Below are 23,597 nucleotides of genomic sequence, written 5' to 3'. Positions count from 1 at the left end.
TGGAAGAACAGAGCAGTTTCCCCCAGAGCCAACAGAGGGCGACAGACTGCCGACACTCTGACCTCTGCCCAATGAAATCACCTCGGAAGTCCAGCAGCAAAGGAACTAGTGCAGGCCCCTTCCTGCCTCGTCACTGTGACACAGACTTAAGTGTCATTTCCTCAGGAAAACCACCTGATGGCTGGGACAAGACAGCTCCCTCTGTGGGGGCTCCACAGACACTTCATGATCTCTCTTCGCAGAAACAGCCCCAACCCATCTTCCTGCAACTTTCTGTGTCATTATTTGATTTGGGGTGTCTCCTTCACTAGCCACAGGTTGGGCTTACATTCAACCACGCCTGGAACACAGGTGGCACTCAAGAAATATATGACTGAGAATGAAGTAACAGCATCCCGCCCACCCATCAGCCAGAAAAGGCCATGGCATGGGACTCCCTAGACTAAGCAGTCCTGCATCGAGAGCGAAATCACAGGGGGCTGGGGGGTGGTGGGCCGGAGCCAGGGCTCATGCATCTCCGGGGCAAGAAGAGAAGGCTCGTGCACAAAATGTAACATCGACTCAGAGATTTTCACTTGAGTGCTTGGGGTCACGTGTGACAGCATTTTTATTTTCATATACAGGGCCAACTGCTATCATTCCTGACTAGGCTGTTGATTTCTTGGATGGAGGCTCACCTTTCCTCAACAATTAGATTGATTTATTCTAAATTCAGCATAAGCTTTAGCTAGTGGGCCCCTTTGCAATCTCTAGGAGCTGACATGCAAGGAGGAAACAGACACTACTGTGGGCAATCCTTGCCTCCCCGGTTCTGCTGTGGGTGGGGGATGGAACTAGACCGGCACCTGAAGACCCCCGACTGCTGCAGGGCCAGGCACGGAACTCCAAAAGGCTTGTGGAGTGTTTGTGCTGGGCCTCTGATGCGGCATTCTGGTACTTACACTGTTCTGCACAGACTCTCTCTCAGAAGAACTCTGGGGGCAGCAGGGACAGGACAGGGCTGCACACAGCGGCAGGATGTCCCGGTACCCCCAGAGCTGTAGAGTCACGGGGCTCTCCCCAGCAGGTCACCTAAGGTGGAGACTATTGTCACCAGTGCGGAACACAGCGTTAGAACCCCTGAATGGCTGAAGAACATCCAACAAACAGCTCTCCTGCGAGGCCAATGTGAATGTGCGTCTCTTAGCACCAGCCCCGCAATGAGGAGGTCAGGAGCCTGAGTGGCCCTGACTACAGAGCCGGGGCCTCAGTCCCCTGGGAATCACTGAGTGTCAGAGCAGGGACCACTGGCTGGCACCCTCAGCCTCTGCTCCCCGCTTAGCCATGCATTCCTAACTTCTCCCTCTTCATCACCTTGGTTGTGCCTGAGGGTCTGAATTCCTTTCTTCTATAAATAGGACATCCTTTCGGCCTGTCTCATTCAGTTACTAAAAGCAGTACTGGCAAGTGAGAGGCCACAGCAGCAAATGCGCTCCTGCTCCTGGCTGGTGGCACATGGTGGGGAAGGGCTCTGACTGTGGGTGAGAGGAAGGGATCGAGGAAGGCAGGTGCCCCTGCTTGGCCTGGACCCCCTGCCAGCCCTGCTGGTTCTGTTCACTGCGGGAATGTCCCCTCCCATGAAGGCTGATGTCCTCCAGTGGCTAGCAGGCGATACTTTGAAAAAAATCTTTGGGCATTGTCCCAAATCTCCAGTGACAGTTTTAAATAATTAAGTTGCATGTGAAAAGATAAAGTGGCACTGAGAATGGTGTGAAGTTAGAAAAAAGCCTGCGGACTTGTGGAGACACAGTCAGTCCTGCCCTGTTCACAGGCTAGGTCAGCCTCCCCTGACTCACATTCCGGGACATGAACCGAGGCTGAGCTAGGGCCGGACCAGGCTGGTCAGGGCCAGGAGAGGCCCCACCCACCCCGCAGAGCTCAAACCAATGAGGTGACATGCCAGGTGCAAGCCAAGGGCAGAAGCAGGGTGAGCAGGTAGGAGATGCTGACTGTGCATGCAGAGGCGCGAAGGGGGACACTTGGAACCTCTAGCACCCAGTGGCTGGTGGCTGCTTTAAGGGTCTATGACTGTATTTTACCTGCAGAGAAGCAGAACTACAAGAAAGTGAAGTGTGGGGCCCACGGGAGCCTCCAACTTGGAACAAGGCCATCACCCCACTGGGAGGCTGAGAGCAAGCCCACCTCCAGCCAGCAGCTTCATTGGGAAAAGGAGCGAGAAGCTCAGATGTGGCCATCAGTCTAAGGGCAAGAAACTCAGGTAAGTGGGCCTAGCGACAGCCCTTCCTGTTCTCTCCCTGTGTCCTCATTCAACTCCGAACAATAGACTTGGACTGAAACAGCAGACTTCTGCGGGGCTGTGCCACTCTGAAAGGAGACCTCTGCAACCCAGTCTGGGCTTTGCAGGAGCCGGGACTAACAGAGGCTCCGCATCTCTGCAGGGCGCTCTCTGTGATAGCCCCCTGCTGGGTCGCCTTCCCCTTCCCTGCAGGGAGAGGACCAAACCCCACATCAGAGGCCTCAGGTCCACTCACTGACCACACGGACGTGACAACAACCAGAGCCTGGTGCTGAGTGGACACCAGGTGGGTTGGTGGCTCAGAGAGAGGCATCAGCTCCCATGACGGAACAGGGATGCCAGGCCTGGTACAAGGCCTGCAGACCCCTGACCTCCAGGAGAACACTGTCTTAGCCCCTGAAGCTCTGCCTGCTTCACAAGGAAAGGTGTCTCCTGCTCTTCTGGAACATTCTCACTCACCCATCACCTAACCCTCTCATGTCTTTGACTTGCCCTGAGATCCTTAACAGTCCTTGCTTCTGGCCATCACCTCGGGCACCAGCACAGGCCTGTTGACTCTCAGGCTTCTCATCCAAGTGGGAGAGAAGCTGGAATAAACTACCGTTCGTGGCAAGTGTGATGTAATCTCCCACTAATGGGAAAAAAAGGAGTAATAATAAATTTGGCTCATTCATTCTTGGATGGCTGGCCAGGTTTCCCTGTTCAGTTTCCCCCTGTGGGGGAGAGAAAGACCGTCCAAATTCATCCTGCCAGCTATGCTCCTAGGACAGGAGAAACACATGGGAAGGCAGACACAAGGGGACGTCCTTACCTCTACAACCGTGTCTAGGGCGGTGTCACAGCCCACACTCAGCTCTGTACCAGGGACATTGTTGCTAATGGTGACAGGCAGGACGCAAATGGGGATGCAAAGCTCCTGGTGGTCGCCACGTGCCTGGGCAATCATGACCGAGCTGTGGAAAGCCTGAAGCAGCAGTGTGGGTGGTCATCAGGTGTCTGGCACTTCACCTGCCATCAGCAGGCTGGCCAAGCTCCTCTGAGCGTTGTCAGTGGGGAGAGGAAGCTTCGAGCTAGTGCTGTGCAGGAGCAGGGTGACCTGATGGGGCCCGGGTACATGCCTTGGGATTGCAGGCCTTGGTGAGGGGATCGCCAGGGTAGGGGGTGTGGGTGCGGGCCTCAGCAGGGTGCTCACCACCCAGCACAAGGGGACACAAGCAGGAGGCAGCAAAGCAGGGCCGGGAGCGGCATCGAGGTTAGTGGTGGCCGAACAGCTGGCCTTTCTCGGCTCTCCGAGGTGAGGCAAGCCAATTAGGTGGAGAATCTAAGGGCCACCCAATCTGGTGACTTCTTACAGTAAGCAGAGTGAGGGTCTGCCTGTTAGGACTCTACAAATGACCCCACATTAGTGATGTGGCCACCATGTGGCCCCGTTGGAGACCCACAGTCACATGTCCAGGAGGCTCTGCTGTGTGTTAGGAGGAACCCCTCCTTGCACGGCCCTTTGCGAAGCAGCATAGAGGAGACAGAGCCCCAAGTTGCTTTGGAACCCCATGGTGAACTTGCTCAACTCTGACGTCGAAAAAGCCAGCTGTTCTTGGGGACATGGCAGAGATTCGGGTTGCCTGCCTTGAGTGTTAAAGTAACGCATTAGTACACAGGCCCACTCTCCACCATCCTCACGTCCACGAAGCTCCAAGCATAGCCACAGTTCGGTGGGCATTTGTGGGCAAACAGGCCCCTGTATGGTCTTTCTTTGATCTGCTAATGTGACCACTGTGCACCCTGCTGCAGGGAGGTCACGTGGGAGGCAGGCTGGGACCCAGCCCTCCTGGAAGGGTGGCTGCCCCCGCTGTCCATCGGGTTCCAGGGCACGTTGGGCCTGAGAGTGTGTGGGTGGTGGACCTGCAGTGGGTTAGTCCAGGGAGCTAAGAAGAAGGTGAGGAGGGGGCCACTCACCTGCCTGACACCTCTGCAATCATGCCCTTCACCCTACCCATGTCCTGCCTGAGAGTCTGAGTGGAGACATGTCACCATGTCATGAAGTGACACTGGACACTGGAGCTGTCCACCTGAGAAAGACTGGATGGATTTATAGGAGACAGTTCTGGTTTCCAATCTCTTCCATCCTAATCCAGGCTGACAGCAGGGCTGTGACCCTGGCCCCTCACGCCTTCCTGGTGCACAGAGCCCCGTGCAGGGCACTGTGATCTGACTAAAGGGCGTCTGGTTCTGGGGCGTGGTCAGCATCCATTTGAAGCAACTCCAAACGCCTGCTCTGTCCTGGACGCCCCTCATCTCCCTGATGCCGAAAGTGCACTGGGACCTGCCTCCCGCCCAGCACTTGTGAGCTAAGTGCTGGCAAGAACGAATGATTGTGAGAATGATGACTAAACATGCAAAGACTCAAGAGCTGCTTGCCTGAAACTATGTCAGGGTTCCTCACCCTCGGCACCTTCGACACTCTGAGCCAATGGCTCCTTGTTTGGGGTGTGTCCTTGTAACAGGGTGCAGCCAAGAGGAGGGCCCCAAATAGAGATTTTTAATGGGGTCCAGAACTCAAGGTGTCCAGGAAATATTAGAAAAATATATATAGGATGTCTTCACCCCCACAAGCTTGAGCTGGGGGAAGGGACACATGGAGCAGGGCCATTGAGAGCTGTTTTGTATAGCAACAGCTGTGTGGCTAACCTCTGGCACGGTCATTTAACATGTCTGTAACCTCTAACTGGTTTCGTAGATATGTTAAATAGCTGTGGCCATGCTTTGAGCCAGGGAGATGGGAGTGACTTCCACCCAGGATGTAACTGGGAAGCAACTCCCCCTGATTACAGCACCTGTGTGAGAGCTTGGAGAAGATTGGCTCCACACTATGGGGCCACACCTGCCCAGACTTACTATGGCAGCCCAGTAAAGCTGGAAGAATACGGGGATGCTGGCAGGTGTAACTGATTGTAGGAGGAGTTGGAAATGGGGCCGCAGAAGAAGACTGGCTCTGGGATTTAAACCCAGGTGCAGCAGCCATACCAGGGAGAGGACCACACAGCTTTGGCAGAGTCGGGACCCCGTGGCTGCGACACAGCTGATGGTGCCGGGAGCCTGAATCATGGACTTCTACTTCTTTTCGGAGATGCGGTACCCCAGACTGGGCAGAGGGAGAAGGAAGGACTATGTGCGTCTGTGGGTATTCTAGAGGACTTTAGTATTTTAATGAAGACATAAAGTCATTACTCTAAGTCTATATAACTTTTAAATAAATAATTCCTTTCCTTTTCACCAGTCTCTGTCACTGAGATGTCTTTTCTCTGGCAGCGGGCAAGGCGAACCTAGTAGGTGGGGGGGACCCCCAGAGAGAAAAGGGGGTCCTTTCTGTAATAGTATATTGTTCACCCACCCTCCGTCTGTTCTGTAACATCCTCACATCATGGGGGCTCCACCCACCAGATGCCAGAGGCACCAACCTTGAGCAGTTTTGAGGATCAAAAATGTCCCTAAGACATCGTAGACATCCCTGGGGGCAAAACCGCCACCAGGTGAGAACCACCCAGCTCCCTGACCAGAAGGAGCCATTGGTAGTGGCGATGCCCCAGGTCTGCACCCCAAGTGTTTCCAGGGCCGACAGTTGGCACTACTGTCGTCAGGGCATGAGGATGCAGGCCTGCCGGTGGCCTGTGTGGGAAAGAGCAACTGAGCAAGGTGGACCCACTGGTGCCACACTTGCTCTGGCCTGGGATCCCCAAGGGCTTCCTGGATCCTCCATGCAGCTCAGGAGGGACGCAGAACACCGTGTCCCACTGGCTCAGACCCCTGCCGCCAGGACATCCCCTTTCCTTCTCAAGGCCGCCAGCCAGGCGAGGTCCAACCTGAATCTCAACCTCCTGAGAAGCATTCAACTTCGTTTTGGCTTTAAAAGACGGAACTCCGGAAGAAAGACCAGTTTCTACATGCCGCACCCGTACCTCACTCCCTGCAGCCTCAGAGGACCGAGCAGGCCCACAAGGAGGTCCCCTGACTTCCCACTGTCCCAGACCACCAACCAGAACCAGAACCACAGCACCACCAAGACCACCTGGCTCACCCAGCAAATGTGGCCTGGCCTATCACCAACGGAAAACCACCAGCATCATGAGTGGTTACACTGTCTTCAAGAAACCGAATGAAAACAGCACCAAATTTAAAAGGCCAAGTAATAAACTTCAAAAACTCCTTCCCAAAGGAAGCAAGATGGGTAATTTGGAGCATCTTTCCTGTATATTTTAGTTTCCAAATTTTCATCAATACACATACAATTATTAGATCTTTATACTCCTGGAAAAAAATATTTGTAGCAGAGAAGCCTGAAATTACACAGTGGGAGAGTCCTGTCTCCGTGCCTGAAAGCGTGTATCAGACACCGCGAGGAATCAACGGTCATGATAGGACCTGCAGATGACACCTTTCAAAGCCCCCTTCCCCGCTGTCCCTCCGCCCCCTACCCCGCCAGGGTTCTGTTTTGGTAACAATTAAGAAAAATGAACTTACAGCTACTTTTACTACAAGCTCAGCATAATCAGATTCAAAATCCAACAAAGGCAAAGAAAAGAGCGATAGAAGCAAAGATGAAGTTCATTTTGCGACAGACAGGACCTTGCAATTCACACTTGAAGATCCATCGGGAGAGGAGTTAGTCCGGAGCAGGGAAAGCAGGGATGGCAGTCACGGGACGGCAGGAGCAGTGCCAGCAAGCGGTTAGGGGTGCACACAGGACGGGCCTCCAGTGCGGGGACACGGCAACACGGGACACGGCTTTTTAGTAAAAATAATCGCAGAAAGTTTAGGAAGCTCAGAAAACAGCAAACAAGCAGTAAGCATTACTTACCATTGACTTTTATTCTAAAAGCATTTTTTTTTTTTTTTATTTACCAGCACTGGAAACAAAACTGATGCCATAGGCTTAAGGAAAAATAATCTTAGAAAATCATTCATGAGATCTAGGTCTCAGAAGGAAAATAAAACTTCAGTATTGTCTGAAAAAATTTAGGAACCAAATTTTTTTCAGAAATGCATTCTATGTTAGGTGCTGATCTCCAAGCTCCCATGCAGTTTCCCAAGTGTGACTTGTAAATATAATGAGTTTCTCTGCTACTGCCGTTCGGCAAAGAAAAAACACAGCCCTTACACAGCACCGATGTTGCACCGGTGTGAGTTAACGTCCCCGCTCAGCCAAAAGAATGACGAACACTAAAGGTGGATTCAGGTCGATGAATAAAAATTACTGAATACTTAGCTCAGGTTCCATCCTCAAACATCACAGCAGGGCCGTGGGGACCAGGATTCATCACAGCAAGGTGACAGAGGCTAGAAGTGAATTTGACTCAGCCCCCCGAAAAAAACCCCACAAAACTAATTTTAATGATTATCCAAATCACAAAACAGTGTGACCCGTGAGTACCTGAGCAACTGATGCTCACGGTCACTTTGGGACACGTCACCCTGGCCGCAGCACAGGAAAAGACGAGGTACAAAAGTTTAGGGGCTGGAGCAGAGACTGTCAGACTTTTTAAAAATACTTTTGTGGAATTGAACAAACAACCAAAACCTGGCTCGGGGTTCCAGTGTGCTGGTAGATAAAACGGGCCGGGCGCCCTCGGTTAGCTCGGCTCGATCAGCCTGCTTTGCTGCCACACAGACTTACGTCGGTGATGGTGTTGAGGGCGGTGTCGGCACCGATGCTGAAATCGGACCCCGGCACATTGTTGGACACGGTAGCGGGAACCATAACCATAGGGACACAGAACTCCTTGTGTTTCCCCCGGGCGGCGGACAATTCCAGCAGTCCCAGGTAGGCCTATGGGACAAGTGTGCACAGTTGGGGGGAGGGGAGGCAGCAGAGGGGCACCGATAAAGCTGCTGGAAAGTCAAGGTGGAAACATGTTAATGTCACAACAGGGGGAGCAGTTTTCTAAGCACAAAGGGGCCCACGGGATATCGTCACGTAGATGCAAGACTAAGTGTCACATTGGCAAGCTGAGTAGTCTGAGACTCTTACATTTTCTTGAAAGGAAATCATAAGGTTTTCATGGGACTGATCTTGGTTGAATAGAAACAAAATTAAGGTCTAGAGTCCAATATGGGATTTAAAACATGATCTGGCCACATAACTTCCTTCATCTCTGAAATAGTAAATGGGGTTCAAATTCAGGATGGAGAATCATTTCTGCAGACTTGGAAGACACCATAACTCACTGAACTGCTGAGCCCTGGTCAAGGAGACAAGTGTCACTCCCCTCTGGGTGAGTCTCGCCACCTGTTATGCTCTGCGTCACAGTTGTCCAGAGGCAGTTGGGTTTGGGGCTCTGTGACCCCAGTTCACAAGGAGCTTGGTGGGGCCGTCACAGGCCACACCACTGAAGCCTGCAGCACAGATGAGCCCACCGGGGAACAGAGACAGTGACGTACCTCAAACCCCCCAATGATCAGCAGTGCGCTGATGCTGTGGGCGCGCATCTGTGCCGCAATATCCTCCAAGTACTTCCTGGGCAGTGTCCTAAAAATAGTTCAAGAGACAGGAGGTCAGACGGGCCTCACACGGTGGACAGATCACCCACGTCTGTGGCGGAGCTGAGTGGCAATGAGCAGTGGGAGGTCTGCCCCCTCCTCCGCGTGGCTGGTGGACAGCAGCTCAAGGCAACCACCCGCAGCGGGAGAGGCCAGGATAAAGTCCCAAAGGAGTACAGTTTCAAAAAGAAACAGGGAGAAGTTTTCCAGCTCTCCAACACCTTCACCTCAAAGGAATCCTGCAGCCTCATTAGTTAAGAAAAAAAAAATGAGCCACAATAACTTGCAAATATCATTTAAATGGAAACATCCAGTCTGTGCTTTATCCAACCTAATCTTTAAAGTCACACCTACTCCTATTTGCTGTTCTCCTGTTTTATCCCATTTCAAACATAGCCAATAAGTGAAGTCAGACAAATGTTAGTTCCGAGGGCAACCTGACAGCCACCCACCGTCTGACATGCAGACTGGAGGAAACGGAGTGTTTGCACTGTTGGTGGACTCAGAAGAAGCTGCAGGGCAAACATACTCAGGCCCACAGCAGGCATGATGTCAACAAGGCCCCTCCCAGCATCTAGAGGGAAGCTCTTGAAGCATCGTCAGGAGCTGCTGCCAGCTCACCCAGAGCTATGCCAGGACGGCACAATAAAGCAGACGGTGCCAGAGGTTCAGCAACGGGATGCAGAGGCTGCTTCTGATCAGGGCTCCGCAGACCAGAACACCAACACTGTGGGCCCTCGGAGGCACGGGGCAGCAGTCACCGGGGAGAACCAGCCCTGCGAACCCGCCAGCAGCTGGGGACACGAGTGCCCTGGTTTCAAAGCAAAATGGAGGGTGGGGCAGTTTCCGCGGGACAGCGAGCTGACACTCATATGGGATCCAATATTTACTAGACTCACATACAAATTATTTTCCTTCCATATAAAATGTGATGAATAGTAACAACTGGTATCTACTTGCACTCCTGAGAACGAAGATGAAAAGACTCAAACTTAATATTAAATAACAGTGCCTGGTTAAAATACATATTCCACCCCCAGCTACACTGGAAAATGGAAGCTCACTGTGATTCAGAAAGCTATATTTTGTGCTAGAATCCCTCGGGTCATGCCTCCGGCGGTGGGAACTGGCCTCCAGCACCCGTGCGACTCAGGCCTGTTCCCCCGACACTAAGCTACTACCGAACATGCTCTAATCTGGTTCACACATCGGGGCCCCCGTGGCTCAGGGACGTCACTCATCTGCATCCCCTCAAATGAGCTGGAGGATTTCTGCCCACCTTCTGATTCTCCAAGTCAGCGGATAGATGAGGTTTGAGGAGGAAATAGCATGTGAGTTACCTGCCCTATTGCCTTTCAAGGGCACAGTTCAGCCTGGGACCCTAACCTAACCCAGAACCCTCCTGGGTGGGGCCAGGATGGGGGCCGGGGTCACCCTCCTTTGAGACCCTTTACAGCCTGTGCACCAGCTACTCCTCTAGAATATGGCCCTTCTTCCTCCTCAAAGCAGGTCAGAGTCAAGGAAGGAAATTACCGCTTTGTCCCCAGAATGGAGCCGCCTTGTCCAGTCCAGCCACCTACATCCGACCAGCCAATTTCTTTGATCTGAAGTGCAAACAGGGAACGAGATGGCTCAAGTGAGAAAGGAAGGGAATTGGAAGTATTATAAACAGCTCAGAGGCCGGCACCCCAGCGAGTTGCCTGGTGGCAGGGTTTGTGTGTGGCAGGAAACAGCTTCCCTCGCACGCTGAGGGAGTCAAGGCGCAAACCTGCGCTCAGGTCCAACCACCAGACAAGGGAGCCCTCCTGCCTGCATCGCCGCCTCTTAGTCTCTGGTCAGCGGAATAGATGAATTCTTTAGTTGACCAAACTCTACCACGGGGAATTAAGTAAAAATTAACATGATTGTTTTTTAAATTGACATAAGGTTAAAAGAAAACTTCTTTAATTAAAATTAAGAAACTAAAAGGATAGATGACGCCAGCTAGGTGTGTGCACCCTCCCCTCAGCATGCCTCAGTCCCCTGGGCTAGGGCTCCCCTCTCGCCTCCTAACAGCAAAGCCCTTTCTTTTCACAGCCCAGGGACCTCTATGGCATAATTTGGAACACCATCTGTAATCTCATGCCCCCAAATCTGCATCTTTAGCCCGTGCATCTTGAAGACTGGAACACGATCTCTATCTGCTCACTGGACACCTCCCCTAGGATGCCCACCAGACACCTCACTTAACATCTTGGAATCTCAGCATCTCATTTCCTCATGTCCATCAGCTGCAACTCAGGCCAGAAGCAGCCCCTTCTCCTCCTTTCTCAGCTCGTTTTTTTTTTTTTTTTTTTTTTTTTTTACCCCTGTGTACATTTAGTGACTACATTCTATTGTCTCTGCCTTCAAAATACATTCAAGACCCTAGAAGACCTCTCGTCAACTCCACTGTTGCTAGACTGGACCAAGCCCCCCACACCCAGTCTGGATTACTACAGAAGGCCTCTGACTAGTTTCCTGCTTCCCACTTCTGCCCTTTGCAATCTGTATGTGCTAGAACCCTGCTCATACCTGTTTTCTCAGAATAAAAGTCAAACTCATCACAACTCCTATGAAGGACCTGCCCTGTCTCCTGTTTTTGCACCCCCCTGCCCCCACTCCCCCTACCTCCGCCCCTGCTGCATTTACACTACCCCCTCCCACCTCTGAACACCCTAGGCCTTTATACGGTCCTTTGTCTTCCTGGAACAGCATCTCAATGTCCCTGCAGGCCACTCACTGAGCCCTTTGACCTTGAGTCTGAAATCACCTCCCAGCAGCATCTGCCTTTAGTGTCTCAGTGTAGAACTCCCCCACCCAGGGCTCAGCCGGCCCCTTCCCTGTGTGCCTCTCTAGCACAGGGCACTTCCTAATAGGCTCTGCAGTTCACCAATTTTTATTTACTCTCATCTCCCTCTTTAAGATGAAAACTCCACGGAGGCAGTAGTTTTGTCTGCTTTCTTCGTTAGTTTAATTCCACAGCCTGAGAACTCAGTAAATAGTTGCTGAGTAACCGGTAAACCAACACTGTGGACCAGGACGCACTGGGTCACGAGTGTAGGGCTTGCAGCCTCACCATGCTGTTCACAGTCCTGCATCCTGAGACCGCGGTCAAGTTAATGTCTCTGTGTGCAGTTCCCTCACAAGGAAAACGGGGATAACAGGACAAATGGGTTGTGAGATGTAAACAGAATGACACGTGTCAATCCCGTAGGAGTGGTGAGGCCCTTCCTCAGGATGGGATCCTAAAGCAGAAGATGTCCTTAAAAAACAGCCACTGTGTTCCTGATGGAGCCTAAGGTCCCCCATTTCCCTGTGATGCCCCCGTCAAGACATCGCTCCACCAGCTGCCTCCTGAGGGACCCACCTGGCCTTTGGCGAAGCCCTCAAAGCCGTCGTAGACGGCATACATCTTGTGTCCTTCTGAGATGCCGAACCGCACAGCCGAGCGCACGGCCGCGTTCATCCCGGCAGCCGGTGCGCCCACATTGATCACGGCCACGTTGAAGCCACTCTGCAAGACAGGAGACACGTGGCACCTGTCACAGGTGTGTCAACACTCCATGTATACCCAGGAGGTGGCCCTGCCCACCACCAGGTGCCAGGAGTGCATGGCCTAGTGCAGGGAGGCGAAAGCACTGTCCAGAAGAGGAAGGCAGCCTGGGGACAGGGTGAGTGGGGAGCTGACATGCAGCATCGTCACCCACCTTTAGGATCTCGGAGTCCGGCATCATGGAGAGCCGCTTGTAGGTGTTGAGGTTGCCCTCGAAGCTCCTAGAAGGAAATGACGCTGTTGGACCAAATCTAGAATGTGTTCACACAGGAGGGAGCTCACAGGAGGCGGGGGCAGAAAACAACAGTGCCGGGAGCAGATGGTCTGCAAATGCTGCTCTGTCCCTCGGGGGCAGCGGGCCCTGATGTTACCCTGTGTCCTGCCTGCCTTCGCGGGGACACACGTATGTAAGGCACACATTGTGTAGTTGGGCTAAGGGACAAAGGCATCCAGTACTTCTCAGGTTTCTTTGCCAACACGCTAGCCACTTGTCCTTGCCATCTAAATCTCATTACACTCTGATGACCCCCCACCCCCGGCCGCCCCAAATACACAAAGGTATCAACCATTTGCCCCTAACCAATCATCTAGGCCCTCAACCTGCAGAAACGGCACCTGCCAGCCACCTTGTTCTGACTGCTCACAGTGGGACAGAACAAGCACAGCCTCACAGGGCCTTCTGAGGGGCCGGGCTGTCGGGCACACGTTACCACACCAGAGTCTCCTTCGAAACAGTCACCTTCCTCGGAGCTGCACAGCATCCTTGAACCTCCTCTCATCCATCGCCTTTTGGACGTCCTGGGTCTTTAAAGAGATGACGAGAGGAAGAAAGCCAATGAGGACTCAGTGCAGCCTCAGGCCCAGCTCGGTGCCTCCACCTCGTTCCCCTCGCCTCCCGACTTTGTAGGCAGGCAGGCAGGCAGCCTGGGGTCAGCAGCCGGCCTGCCACTGTAGTGGCCCATTAACTCAGGCCGCTATGCAGAAAAGGATGAGGTGGCCCCGCCGACCAATCCAGAGCAGAAAGTCCTGAATCTTAGGAATTTGGCTCCATGAGAGCAGAACCAGAAGGAAGTGCATCTCTCAGATGAGGTTCTGACAAATCCCCAGTTGGATTCTGGTGACAAAAAAACAAACAGGACCACCAGCCCTGGGAGCTGGGGGGGCCCAGGTGGGGTTTCGGCAGGCAAAGGAGAGCGGCTTGGAGACAACTCGCCCGACTGGGACCTGGCCTCTGCCCCTTCCACCTGCAGATCTCGGGCAAGTTTAGTTTCCCCACCTGTACAATAAGGAGAACACCCCCACCTAGTGCTGTCTGTGGTTATAAGACACACCAGACTCAGGGAAACACCTGGCGAAGGGCAGGTGCCAGCGAGGGGCTCACTATGAGCCATCTGGCTGAACTGCCATAAGGTATGGTCATTTGGAGGACAAGCCAGATCACACATGTTTGCCTGAAGTAACAGACACTAGACATAAGAAATAGGCTCAGAACGGATGAGTACACATAGTTCAACGTCCTGATTCTCTTCAGCCTGTCATCTCATTCTCTCACAAACCCATGCACTCATGTATACACATACATGAACACACATGCAGACACATACAGGTACACACATGCTCACATAAAACACATGTGGACATGCACGCACACAGAGGCTTAATTCCCTGCCATAGGGTTTTAGAAGTGATGTGTCTAAGGTAACTTCCAACATGTCCCATGACTTAATTAGTCCATCATCTCTCTGTATATGTTATAAAATGCATGTACTTCAGAGCCACTGAAAAAGACCAAGTAGGACAACAGTCATCAACAGACTTTGAAAAATAAGAGATAAGAACAGTTTCTAGTGCATCTCCCAGCCGCCTCCCCTGGTGGACAGCGAGGTGGGAACTCACAGCCGGGGGCCTGGAGGAGGAGGGTGCGTGTTGGAATGTCACCTGAAGTGGCCATGCCAGCGCCACATCACAGACTTGAACGTCCTTGGGACAAGATTGAAGGAGCGGCTGAGATCTGAGAGGCCAAGGACGCCCTGCGCAGCCCACCCCACAGACCTCTTGCAGCCCTTTTCCTGCACTTCCTCTTCAGCCTTCAGCTGAAGCCCTCGTGATCCTCCCGGCACCATCCTCCCTGACAGTACAACCTGCCCTAGGGAACCTGTCCAGGAGACACAGAGCGTGCTGGCACGCCCACAGGTAGTTCTGAATGTCCTGATGAAGGTCACTTAACTCCCTGTGCAGCTTGTCGGCTACAGACAAGAGGACAAAGGTGCCCGTGGGGCTGGATGCCCCCTCCCCTGGCTGGCTCACCATCTGCACGCACTCCATCAGCGGCAGGCGCACCGCCTGATTCCCACTCAGCGACACCACGCAGGCCGGGGTCTCCGGAGTGGCCTGCAGAAGGGCAACGACGGCCTCCACCCCCATGCGGCTGGCCTAGAAAAGACATTCATGAGGGTCAGAGACAGTCCACCACCCGGCCAAGGCAGCGCTCCCACTGGAGATCCCCTCGGTACCCCCAGGCACGTGCATTAATGGGCCCCCGGCTCCTGTAGTTGACAGCCCTGTGGTGTCCTAAACACATCCAGCCTCAACTTCCCTCCTGTTCTCTGGAATTGAGACCCAATTAGGTACCAAAGACCTTCCTGCTTAAGGCACCTCCAACAAAGAGATTTTAGACTCCACTAAGAACCAGCTGGGAGGGGAAGGAGAGGAGAGAGCAGAGGAGAGGAGGAGAGGGGAGGGGAGGGGAGGGTCTGCTGTATGAAGAGCAGTGAAGATTAACAATCCAGGACTTGGACTCTGGGCTCTACTGTCCCCTGGATCTGTTTCTAGAAGCCTGCAAGGAATGCCAGGCTCCCACATTCTGGGCTCGGCCCTGGAGTCCCTGCCATCCTCAGCTGTCCACGTGGGCTGGGGTCTCTCAGTCTGGGCGACTGGGGTCCTGGAAACCCGTGTAGTGTGAGTCTCACAGACCGAGCCACCCAGCACTGCAGGCAGGCGCTTTCGCTGGGTCGCATCCCTGAACTGCTATCCGTCTTTGGAGACAGATGCTCCCTTTGCGCTCCCAGAACTGCTCCTTTCCTTGTGACTTGCCGGACGTTTTCTCTCACTTACCAAAATCCTGTCAAAGGCCGACGGCGTCCCGCCCCTCTGCACGTGTCCGAGTATGGTCACTCGCGTGTCATATCCCAGCTGTGTCACCACCAGCTGCAGGAAATCATTCCGTCAGGGGACACAGGACACACACAGGCAGATCGGCTCCCACTGGGGGACAGGCGCTGGATCTGAGAAATGGTCTTCTACTCTTTCTTCACATCTATATGGGAAATGCTCTGATTCCTGAATTTTGGTTCTTGAAGGAATGCTTAGTTTAATGGCTAGCTGAAAAATTTTAAGACGATGCTTTCATTGTCAAATAGAATTTTTATTTTTCCTACCTTGCAAATGACCATACATAACATGATTTTTTTTAAAAAAGTTTCTATAGCTTGTGTTGAAAGCATGGTTAGTACTTTATAAAACCGCGAATGTCTCCGGCATTGCCCTACATCTGTGTGGCTGGATCAGAAAAACAGGACAGAGCCAAGGGCCCCCAGGCCGGGGCCCCGAGGAGCAGGGCTGGGTGGCTGGGACAGGCCGAGTATCTGGGCCTCGTTCACTCCTGTCAGACTAGCGGGGTTGGGCTCTGAATCCCACGGTCCTTGCTCGAATGGTCCACGGTTCAATCTCAATTTTGATTAAGCGGGAAAGCAAACCCTCTGCTCTGACTTTGTAGATTACTCCTTGTGATACAGTAAGCAGTCGGAAAGGCATGAGCAGAGTAGGAACAACAGGCCAGGCACAGAAGGGCGGAAAGCCCCAGGTGCCAGCAGCGGACAACTATAGGGTGAGACCTCACTTCCAGGGTCAGCCTTCCTCCCCTAACCTGTGGCTGGTCATGTGGTTTAGAGCCCCTGACATTCCATATCACTGGTCACGCAGCAGACCCCGCAGAGGAGGAACGAGGGGGTCTGAGAGAAGCCTCACCTGACTCTCGTACAGGCCCTTGCATGACCACTGCCTTAAGCATTAAGCCCTCAAGACAATGACTCACATCAAATAATCTCAGGAACAAAGCCTCGAGTCTGTGGACCACAGAGGCAGACTTTGGTCCAACTAGAGATGACATCTAGACCTCAGTTGCATTTCAGCTCCTGGCCCAGAAAAGCAGCACAGGCAGGCAGGGGGACACTGAGGCTGATATCAGAACCACCTGCAATGACAATGATCCCCTGCCCTGGTGCCAACCAATCAGTGGAGACCAAGACCCCGAGGTGACACACCTGGAAAGCTGATGAATATTCTACACAGATCCTCCTCCAAGGCCTCCAGATAAAAACGCTCAAAACAAAGGACCCAGCAAGGCTCCCCCTCTCTCGAGCACATCTGCACCTTTCGTCTCCCCTTGCTTTCCCCAGCATTCCCTCTCTCTTTCTCTCCCCCCCCCCCCCCCCGGCTTTCTCTCTCTAGAGCACACCCTCAACTTTCCCTCCCTCCTGGGCTCATGCAGCCCAGCTGGCTTATTTCTTCCCCAGCTCACTTCCACCTCTGTAACTTTCTAAATAAACTTTTGCTTGTATTTGAGTCTTGGCTCTGGATTCTCTCAGCCAAAACTCAAGAATCGAGGTCTAACATCTGGTGTTGTTCACCATTAACACCTGGAAATATTGGCAGATGTCTTCCACACTTATCTCTCAGTGTTTTAAAATCTGGCTGCACAGCTGCTATGGGAAGAAAGAAGGCAAAATAGAGAAACCAACTTGCAAAGCCAAGTTGATAACATCCTTTGCCCCGGTGGGTGGCTTCAACCAGAGCCCGCCTTTCTGTCTCCCTGGCGTGTCCAGTACAGGCCCAGTTGCCTCTCTAACTGTGAGGCCCCACCAATCCTGCCACAGGCCTGACAAGCCAGCACCTGCGGTTGAGCCCTGTGGCAACAGGACTGTGGTGTCAGTCACTCTGCCGGCAGGGAGGGGCAGTGACTCACGTCCAACGCTCGGCTTTCTTTGCAAGAGCAAGCTCAGCTGATGCTCCCGGGGGAGGGAGGGCTCGCTTTTGGGGCTGACCCTCATGGCTCTCAGGGCAGCTGGTGCCCAGAGCTGGACCCTCCATCCCCACCCTTCCCCATTTCCTCTCTCTCTGCGGAAGTGCTGGCCCTTAGGGACATCCCCAAAAATAACATGAGCACCACTGGCTCTCCAGAAGCTGGGAGTTGTACAATTCTCATGTCACTGAAGCTATGAGTATTTAGGAAAATACTTTTTACTATCAGGAAGGACAAAAAGTGTTTTCAGAATAATAATGTCAAATCCACACCCTGCCAGTTGTGTGACCAACTCCGCTTTCCAGGCAGGTGGCGGCGGGGAGGGGAGAAACTGGACACACTCACGTCCTTGATTTGCTCCGAGGTAATGGGCTTATTTTGGGTATCGATGGCTCCTTCAGCCACAATGATGATATTCAGCCTTTTTTTCCGGGCCCGGTTCTACGGAAACAGAAAGTGAAAATCGTCTAATGCCCGAACTGTTCTTAACAAAACCAGGCGCAGTTAGTTAGTCCCCACTGAGCCGGCCGCTTGCCAGGTAGAAGCTGTGACCTCATTTCACGAGCACTATTTACCAAGGACACGGGAAGAAGGTGAAGGTGCTCGGTGAGCAGGTGCAGGAGGGTGGGGGCGGGGGAACTCCAGGTCTGGTGATGTCACCACAGAGGTTGGCACCCGCACAGCCACAGGCTGGGAGGCTGTGCTGATTGACCTTGGACTGTGACCCCCACACACCAACGCACCCACAGCCTGGCCTTCCCAGGAGTCTCCACTGCAAACCACAGTGCCCATCTCCTTTGGGAGCCAGACTCCCAACCACCTCTCAGGAATCTTATCCCAGCCCAGAAATTCCGGGCCACTTGGATGAGGTGACAGGGCCGCAGGCCCAAGAGCAAGGCAGGCGGGCACCGGGGAGAAAGTGGAAGGACTCAGAGCCCAGCCAGGTCAGAAGCCGCCCTGCGTACGAACAGGCAGGCGGGCGCTGTTGTGAGGCCTGGGCTGCTGCTGTCCTCCCAGGCTCCGGGCAGTCCTGCAAGGATGCCCTGAGGTCATTCTCCACGAGTCTGCTCTCTGGAAAAGCCCCACTAAGGACCCTCTGGCAGGGGGTGTAAGTGCTGTGGGGCAGTGAGGCCCCCAGTGGGCAGCGCTGGAGCTGCCCCTGCCGGGATCCCAGGGATGTTGCCCAGAGTGGGCTGTCCTCAGGAGGCTGCCCCACCCCACAACCGAGTCCACAAATACATATGCCCTTCGGTTGTTCTTTAAAATAGATTATTAATAGATATACTACACTTCAGAGAATGTATTAATTGGAAATTTTCTGAAAGGTGTAAAGATGTGACTTTAAGAGTGATTATTGTAGCATCATTTGAAAAAGCAAAATCGGAAGGAATGACATGTCCACAAATAGGGGCTCAGCCAAACGGCCGTTCTTCATCCACAAAACAACGTCCCCAAGGGGGTGAGCAATAATGGAGTCACCTGCACACTTATGCTGGGGACATGGTCTTGTTTATACAGGTCACTGGATGCCTGATGGACGCCCAGCTAGACTAACTCACTCACTGACTCACTTGTCACGAAATTGCTAAGGAGCAGCGTATTCTCCACATTATAGCCCAGGAGCTTAGGACACAGGAAGGCGAGGTGCCCAATGTCCCCCTGGGGGCGGCAGAACCAGGATTCAACCCAGGCTCCCGACTCCACAGAGTCTTTCCCAACTTGATACTGAAATGCCTGTGATGGGGTGCCCTGGGGTCTGCATCTTGAGCCAATTTTTGCAGAAAGATATTTGGAGAAGTCCTCCCAGTGCCACGTTAACAACCACCAAAAATGCACTACAGATGTAACAATACCAAGTGTTGTCACGCACAGGTGAGTTTAAACCATCAGTCCTCACTGTCAACATGCAGGTCCTGGTTGACAGTGCCGCTTACAGAGGCTGACACCCAGGGGGCTTGCAGACAAGACCACTCGGTTCCAGTTCCAGTCAGTGCTGCAGAATCGGCACTAACCTCTGACTGGCTGTGCATGCACTTCCTGACAGGGGGGTGTGTTTCAGTCTCCAACGGTGCTGTCCTGGGCCAGGCCAGAGACTGTCAGGGAGGTGGAGGACAGCTCACAGAAACAGGCATGGGCCCTTGGGGGCTGCGATAGTACGCAACATCCCATGAAATGGTAATTAACGACACCCCCAGGGGCACACAGGAGCGCCCGTCCAGCAGGGGTGCCACCCTCATCTCATGCAACCAGCCACGGATCTCCCGCACCAGCTGGTTGGCAGAGAACGGGCAAGACCAAGAAACGACAAACCCGTCCATCACTTCCACGCCAGTATTCATACTCTGGACATTCCCTGTGATCACGGGTCTATTTCCAGCCAAGAGCTCCAACTTCAAACAGGGGCCTGCCTCTTCCAAGTAAGGAACTCCCATCTTCAAACCTGTTACCATGAAGGTGGTGGCAAGGTCTTACTGCACCTGTGTCCCTGCTGGGGGTAGTGCTTGTGTGTTTGCTGCATATAACTGTAACTAGCCTACGCCACAGGCTCACATCCTTTCCCTGTAGACCAGTGATGAGAGGGCTATAAAAATAAAGTGCAGGGAACTGCCCCACACACCAGGGTTCTTGTCCTGAAAGGTGCTGTTTTAAGTGAGATCTCACATGCCTTGATTAGAGGGAGATTTGCCTCACAAGAATAATCCAGTGTGAAACACGGCCACACCACAAACTACGGGCTGGAGGGAAAAGCCTGCCTCAGAGTAATTGGTCAACCTGACGTCAGGCCCAGCACACTGGGAACACACGGCTGAGGGAACCCTCATAACACGTGTCAGAGTCACAGGAAATTCAGAGTAGAATCAGAACGCAGGTCTGCTCATACTGTCGTGTGGAGATGAAGCAGGAAACAGGTTTCTCCCCAATGCCAACTGCTTTCAATAGCTGCGATCTCACGGTACCTCCTGCATGTAAAACCAACTGTACTTTGCACGGAAAACAGCTGATGTCTGTCGTTGTTTCTCTATCGCCTCACTCTTTGCAGCATTGGGAAGCAAACCCCTGTGGGAACAGCCAATCAGCCAATACATGCAGGTCCTAGGCACGCAGCTGAAATTCACTTTAGAATCTGACAGTGTTCAGCTGTCTAAAACTGTCCAAACTGAAAGCCCTAAGGGCACTCACAGGGCACGGCCAGCGCAGAGCAGGGAGGGTGGTTGGAAGCCAAGGGAAGCAGACAACGAGTTACCTCTGACAGCTTGATGCACATGGTCTCCTGCCAACCGTCTTCTGGTGGAGATTCCGGAAGGAACACCCAGTCTGCCCCACAGGCCAAGGCGCTCACCAGGGCTAGGTACCTACATGGAAATAGCAAGGACCCCATGAGGCTGCTGCCAGGCACCCAGAACTCAGCAATGGCCTTGGACAGAGAGAATGATGAGTCTCTGTGGGAGCCGCTGGCCCCTCACGACCCCCGCCCCTGCAGCATGTGCACTGGGGTACAGGGCTCTCCAGGGGGCCGTGGGAGGGTCCTTTCCACCCGAATGATGTCTACAGATACGTACCCACAGTGTCTCCCCATGACCTCGAGAACGAAGGTCCTCTGGTGGCTGGAAAAGACAAAGGAGCACCCACTTACCACCGCTGGGAAGAGCACCGGGCACACAGAGACAAGTGCTGGCCTGGCCAAGTCAGACAGAAAGGCTGCTCCGTGATTATGGCAGGCGCCCAGGACTCCAAAAAAGGACCCATTTTCTACAGAAGCAAAAGCCATCACAAGAGTATTTCGAACTTTTGTGAGTAAAGGGGCGCGGGGGGTGAGTGCACTTTCCAGGTCCACATTTTATAGCCTGTGTTGGCGTCTGTACCATCGTGGATAAAGCAAGCGCCATCGCTTCGCCCACACTTCAGGGGGAGGCAGGCTACACGCGTCACCGAGCAGGGACGGGGACTCAGAGGCTTCCTCGTCTCTGACATGGGCCGTGGTGACATTCACACAGTTTTACTTCCCGCCATTCCTGTAGAACTCTGGGCAGGACTTTAGATAATGATGGCTTTTATCTTCTAAATTCTCTCTAACAAACACATTTTTCTTCTTTAATGGGGGGAGAGGTAACTTCATAAAACTGAAAGTAAAAAGTCAACCTGAGAACAATTTCGTTGCCCCGTTTCTAATACTCAAGTGACAAGAGCTGCACCAGAGCACCCTCTGTGGAACCTTCCAGGGCCAGCACAAGCATCTAGCCGCAGCGCACTGGGCGCCCCATGCCACCCGCCCGCCCCCTGGCTCCTCCAGGTCTACCTCTGGGCCGTCGTCATGATGGCATCGACGACTTCGATGATCCGGTGCAAGGCCGAGTCCGTGCCAATGGTCATGTCCGTCCCGCAGAAGTCGTTGTCGATGGAGCCCACCATGCCCACGACGTTGAGGTACCCGTGCTTCTTCACCTCCTCCTTGTTGATCTTGCCTGCGGGGGACACCGCCACACTCCCCATCACTGGGAGCAGCCCGTGGACCCGGGGGCACGTGAGGGGGAGACAGGATGGCCCTGCGTACAGAAACCCACCACTCCGAACACGTTTTCCATCTATTGTTCTGTTTTCTCGAAACTCTCCACAACCTAATTCTCCACACTCATAGAAATAAGTGCCAGACGAGGGTGGAGGTGATGACAAGATGGGAGCTGTCACAGACAAGAGCATGGGACTGTAAAAATCAAAGCGGGAGGGTCTGCACATTGCAGTCTGTGAGTGAAGTGTGACTTCTGTCTGGTAACAGCCAGAGAGAATCGCGTAGCTCTCGATAAGGAAACACCACAATCCCAGAATTAAGTACATAAGAATATTATATAACCATGGAGTTGATTTCTTTTAGGCCCACGGGGGACCAGTCAGTTGGTGCTATCTACTTAACACCCTCAGAAAAGACTGACGAGTGAGCAGATCCGCCCAAACCGAATCAGATCGGTCAAGGTTGGGGGCAGCTCAGGCAGGGACTCAGGTGGCTGTTCCTCTTCTTTGTCGCCACCCAGCCTGCTTCGGACCAGAGTACGGTGGACAGAAGCTGCTGTGAGGTCCCTGCTGCCGGCACCTGGCGGCCACTCTCCTTCCTGGATAGATTTTACAGAACTCGGGGCAAGTGCTTCACAGCGAGTTTACACCTTTCATGAAGGGCTGTTAGTTCCAGCAGTACAACTCTGCTGATCACACTTTGTATTAATTTGGAATCACGTAGCAACACGTTCACCACAGTACACTGAAATACTGACTCTGATTATTGCTCTTTCTCGATGTCCGATGTAAGTCCTGAGGTGGTGGCTGTAAACTCTGACGCCACAAATACCTCAGTGACAGTTAGACAGAGCAGATTAGGTCCAAACTCTCTGCAGGAAGAGAAGACGACCTGGGTGGGGGGAGAAACCAGGAGAGGGGTGCCGGGGACACACACACGCACCATTCTGGGCCAGCTCCTCCAGCAGCCCGCTCCACTCCTCCCGGAAGATGTTGGCCCCAGTGAGACTGCCGTCCCCGCCAATGACACACAGGTTGGTGATGCCCCGCTGCACCAGGTTGTGAGCGGCTTTCAAGCGGCCTTCCCGGGTACGGAAGGCTTTGCACCGGGCGCTGCCAATAATGGTCCCGCCCTGAAAAAGAAGTGAAATCCTATTTATCCATCTCCTAACAACCAGGTGGAATGAGGGATAGATGGGCACATGTGAGTGCTGATGCAGACGGGACTTTCCAAAGTAAGGTTTCCCTCCTTTCAATCTCTTCAGTTGGTCAACTGTGGAAGTTTGTTTTCCCATTTTTAGCTCCATCCTGGAATTCAATAGAGACAATGGCTTTATGCCCAGGGGAGCCAAGTAGGGTATGGAAACAAGGACCACTGTCAGCTGAACATGCAGAGCAGAGTTTGCAAGGTGATGACAGCCACGCCGGGGGCTGTGCAGTGTGGGGCAGCTGGACCTCTGGACCCCGCGCTCCCTGAGCCTCAGACAGGCCCAGTGCTGGCATCGGCCTAGGTCAGAGAAGCACCATGTCCAGTGGCCCCTTCCGTTACTCAGAGCTCACCATTCATGCAGGCAAAATAGGAATCTGTGACAAAGAGATTTATTTAT

At 53.1% G+C, this 23,597-nt stretch overlaps 1 protein-coding gene across 1 annotated transcript in view; it reads right to left on the bottom strand.

Annotated features, from left to right (window-relative positions):
- The window catches only part of PFKP (phosphofructokinase, platelet), a 54,955-nt gene that overhangs the window by 9,002 nt on the left and 22,356 nt on the right, over positions 1-23,597 (bottom strand). The window contains exons 4-16 of the mRNA XM_024580731.3: positions 22,934-23,123; positions 21,782-21,947; positions 21,045-21,089; positions 20,729-20,837; positions 17,830-17,925; positions 15,519-15,611; positions 14,712-14,837; positions 13,144-13,208; positions 12,559-12,625; positions 12,219-12,365; positions 10,364-10,434; positions 8,732-8,819; positions 7,968-8,120 (exon numbers count right to left, since the gene is read on the bottom strand). Of these exons, the coding sequence (XP_024436499.2) occupies positions 7,968-8,120; positions 8,732-8,819; positions 10,364-10,434; positions 12,219-12,365; positions 12,559-12,625; positions 13,144-13,208; positions 14,712-14,837; positions 15,519-15,611; positions 17,830-17,925; positions 20,729-20,837; positions 21,045-21,089; positions 21,782-21,947; positions 22,934-23,123 (1,416 nt within the window). The remainder of the gene's footprint in view (positions 1-7,967; positions 8,121-8,731; positions 8,820-10,363; positions 10,435-12,218; positions 12,366-12,558; positions 12,626-13,143; positions 13,209-14,711; positions 14,838-15,518; positions 15,612-17,829; positions 17,926-20,728; positions 20,838-21,044; positions 21,090-21,781; positions 21,948-22,933; positions 23,124-23,597) is intronic.

The sequence above is a fragment of the Desmodus rotundus genome, chromosome 4, assembly GCF_022682495.2.
Source record: "Desmodus rotundus isolate HL8 chromosome 4, HLdesRot8A.1, whole genome shotgun sequence".
In the NCBI taxonomy this organism is placed as follows: domain Eukaryota; kingdom Metazoa; phylum Chordata; class Mammalia; order Chiroptera; family Phyllostomidae; genus Desmodus; species Desmodus rotundus.
The sequence above is the reverse complement of the archived record's forward strand: the minus strand, read 5'-3'. Positions and strand labels throughout refer to the sequence as shown.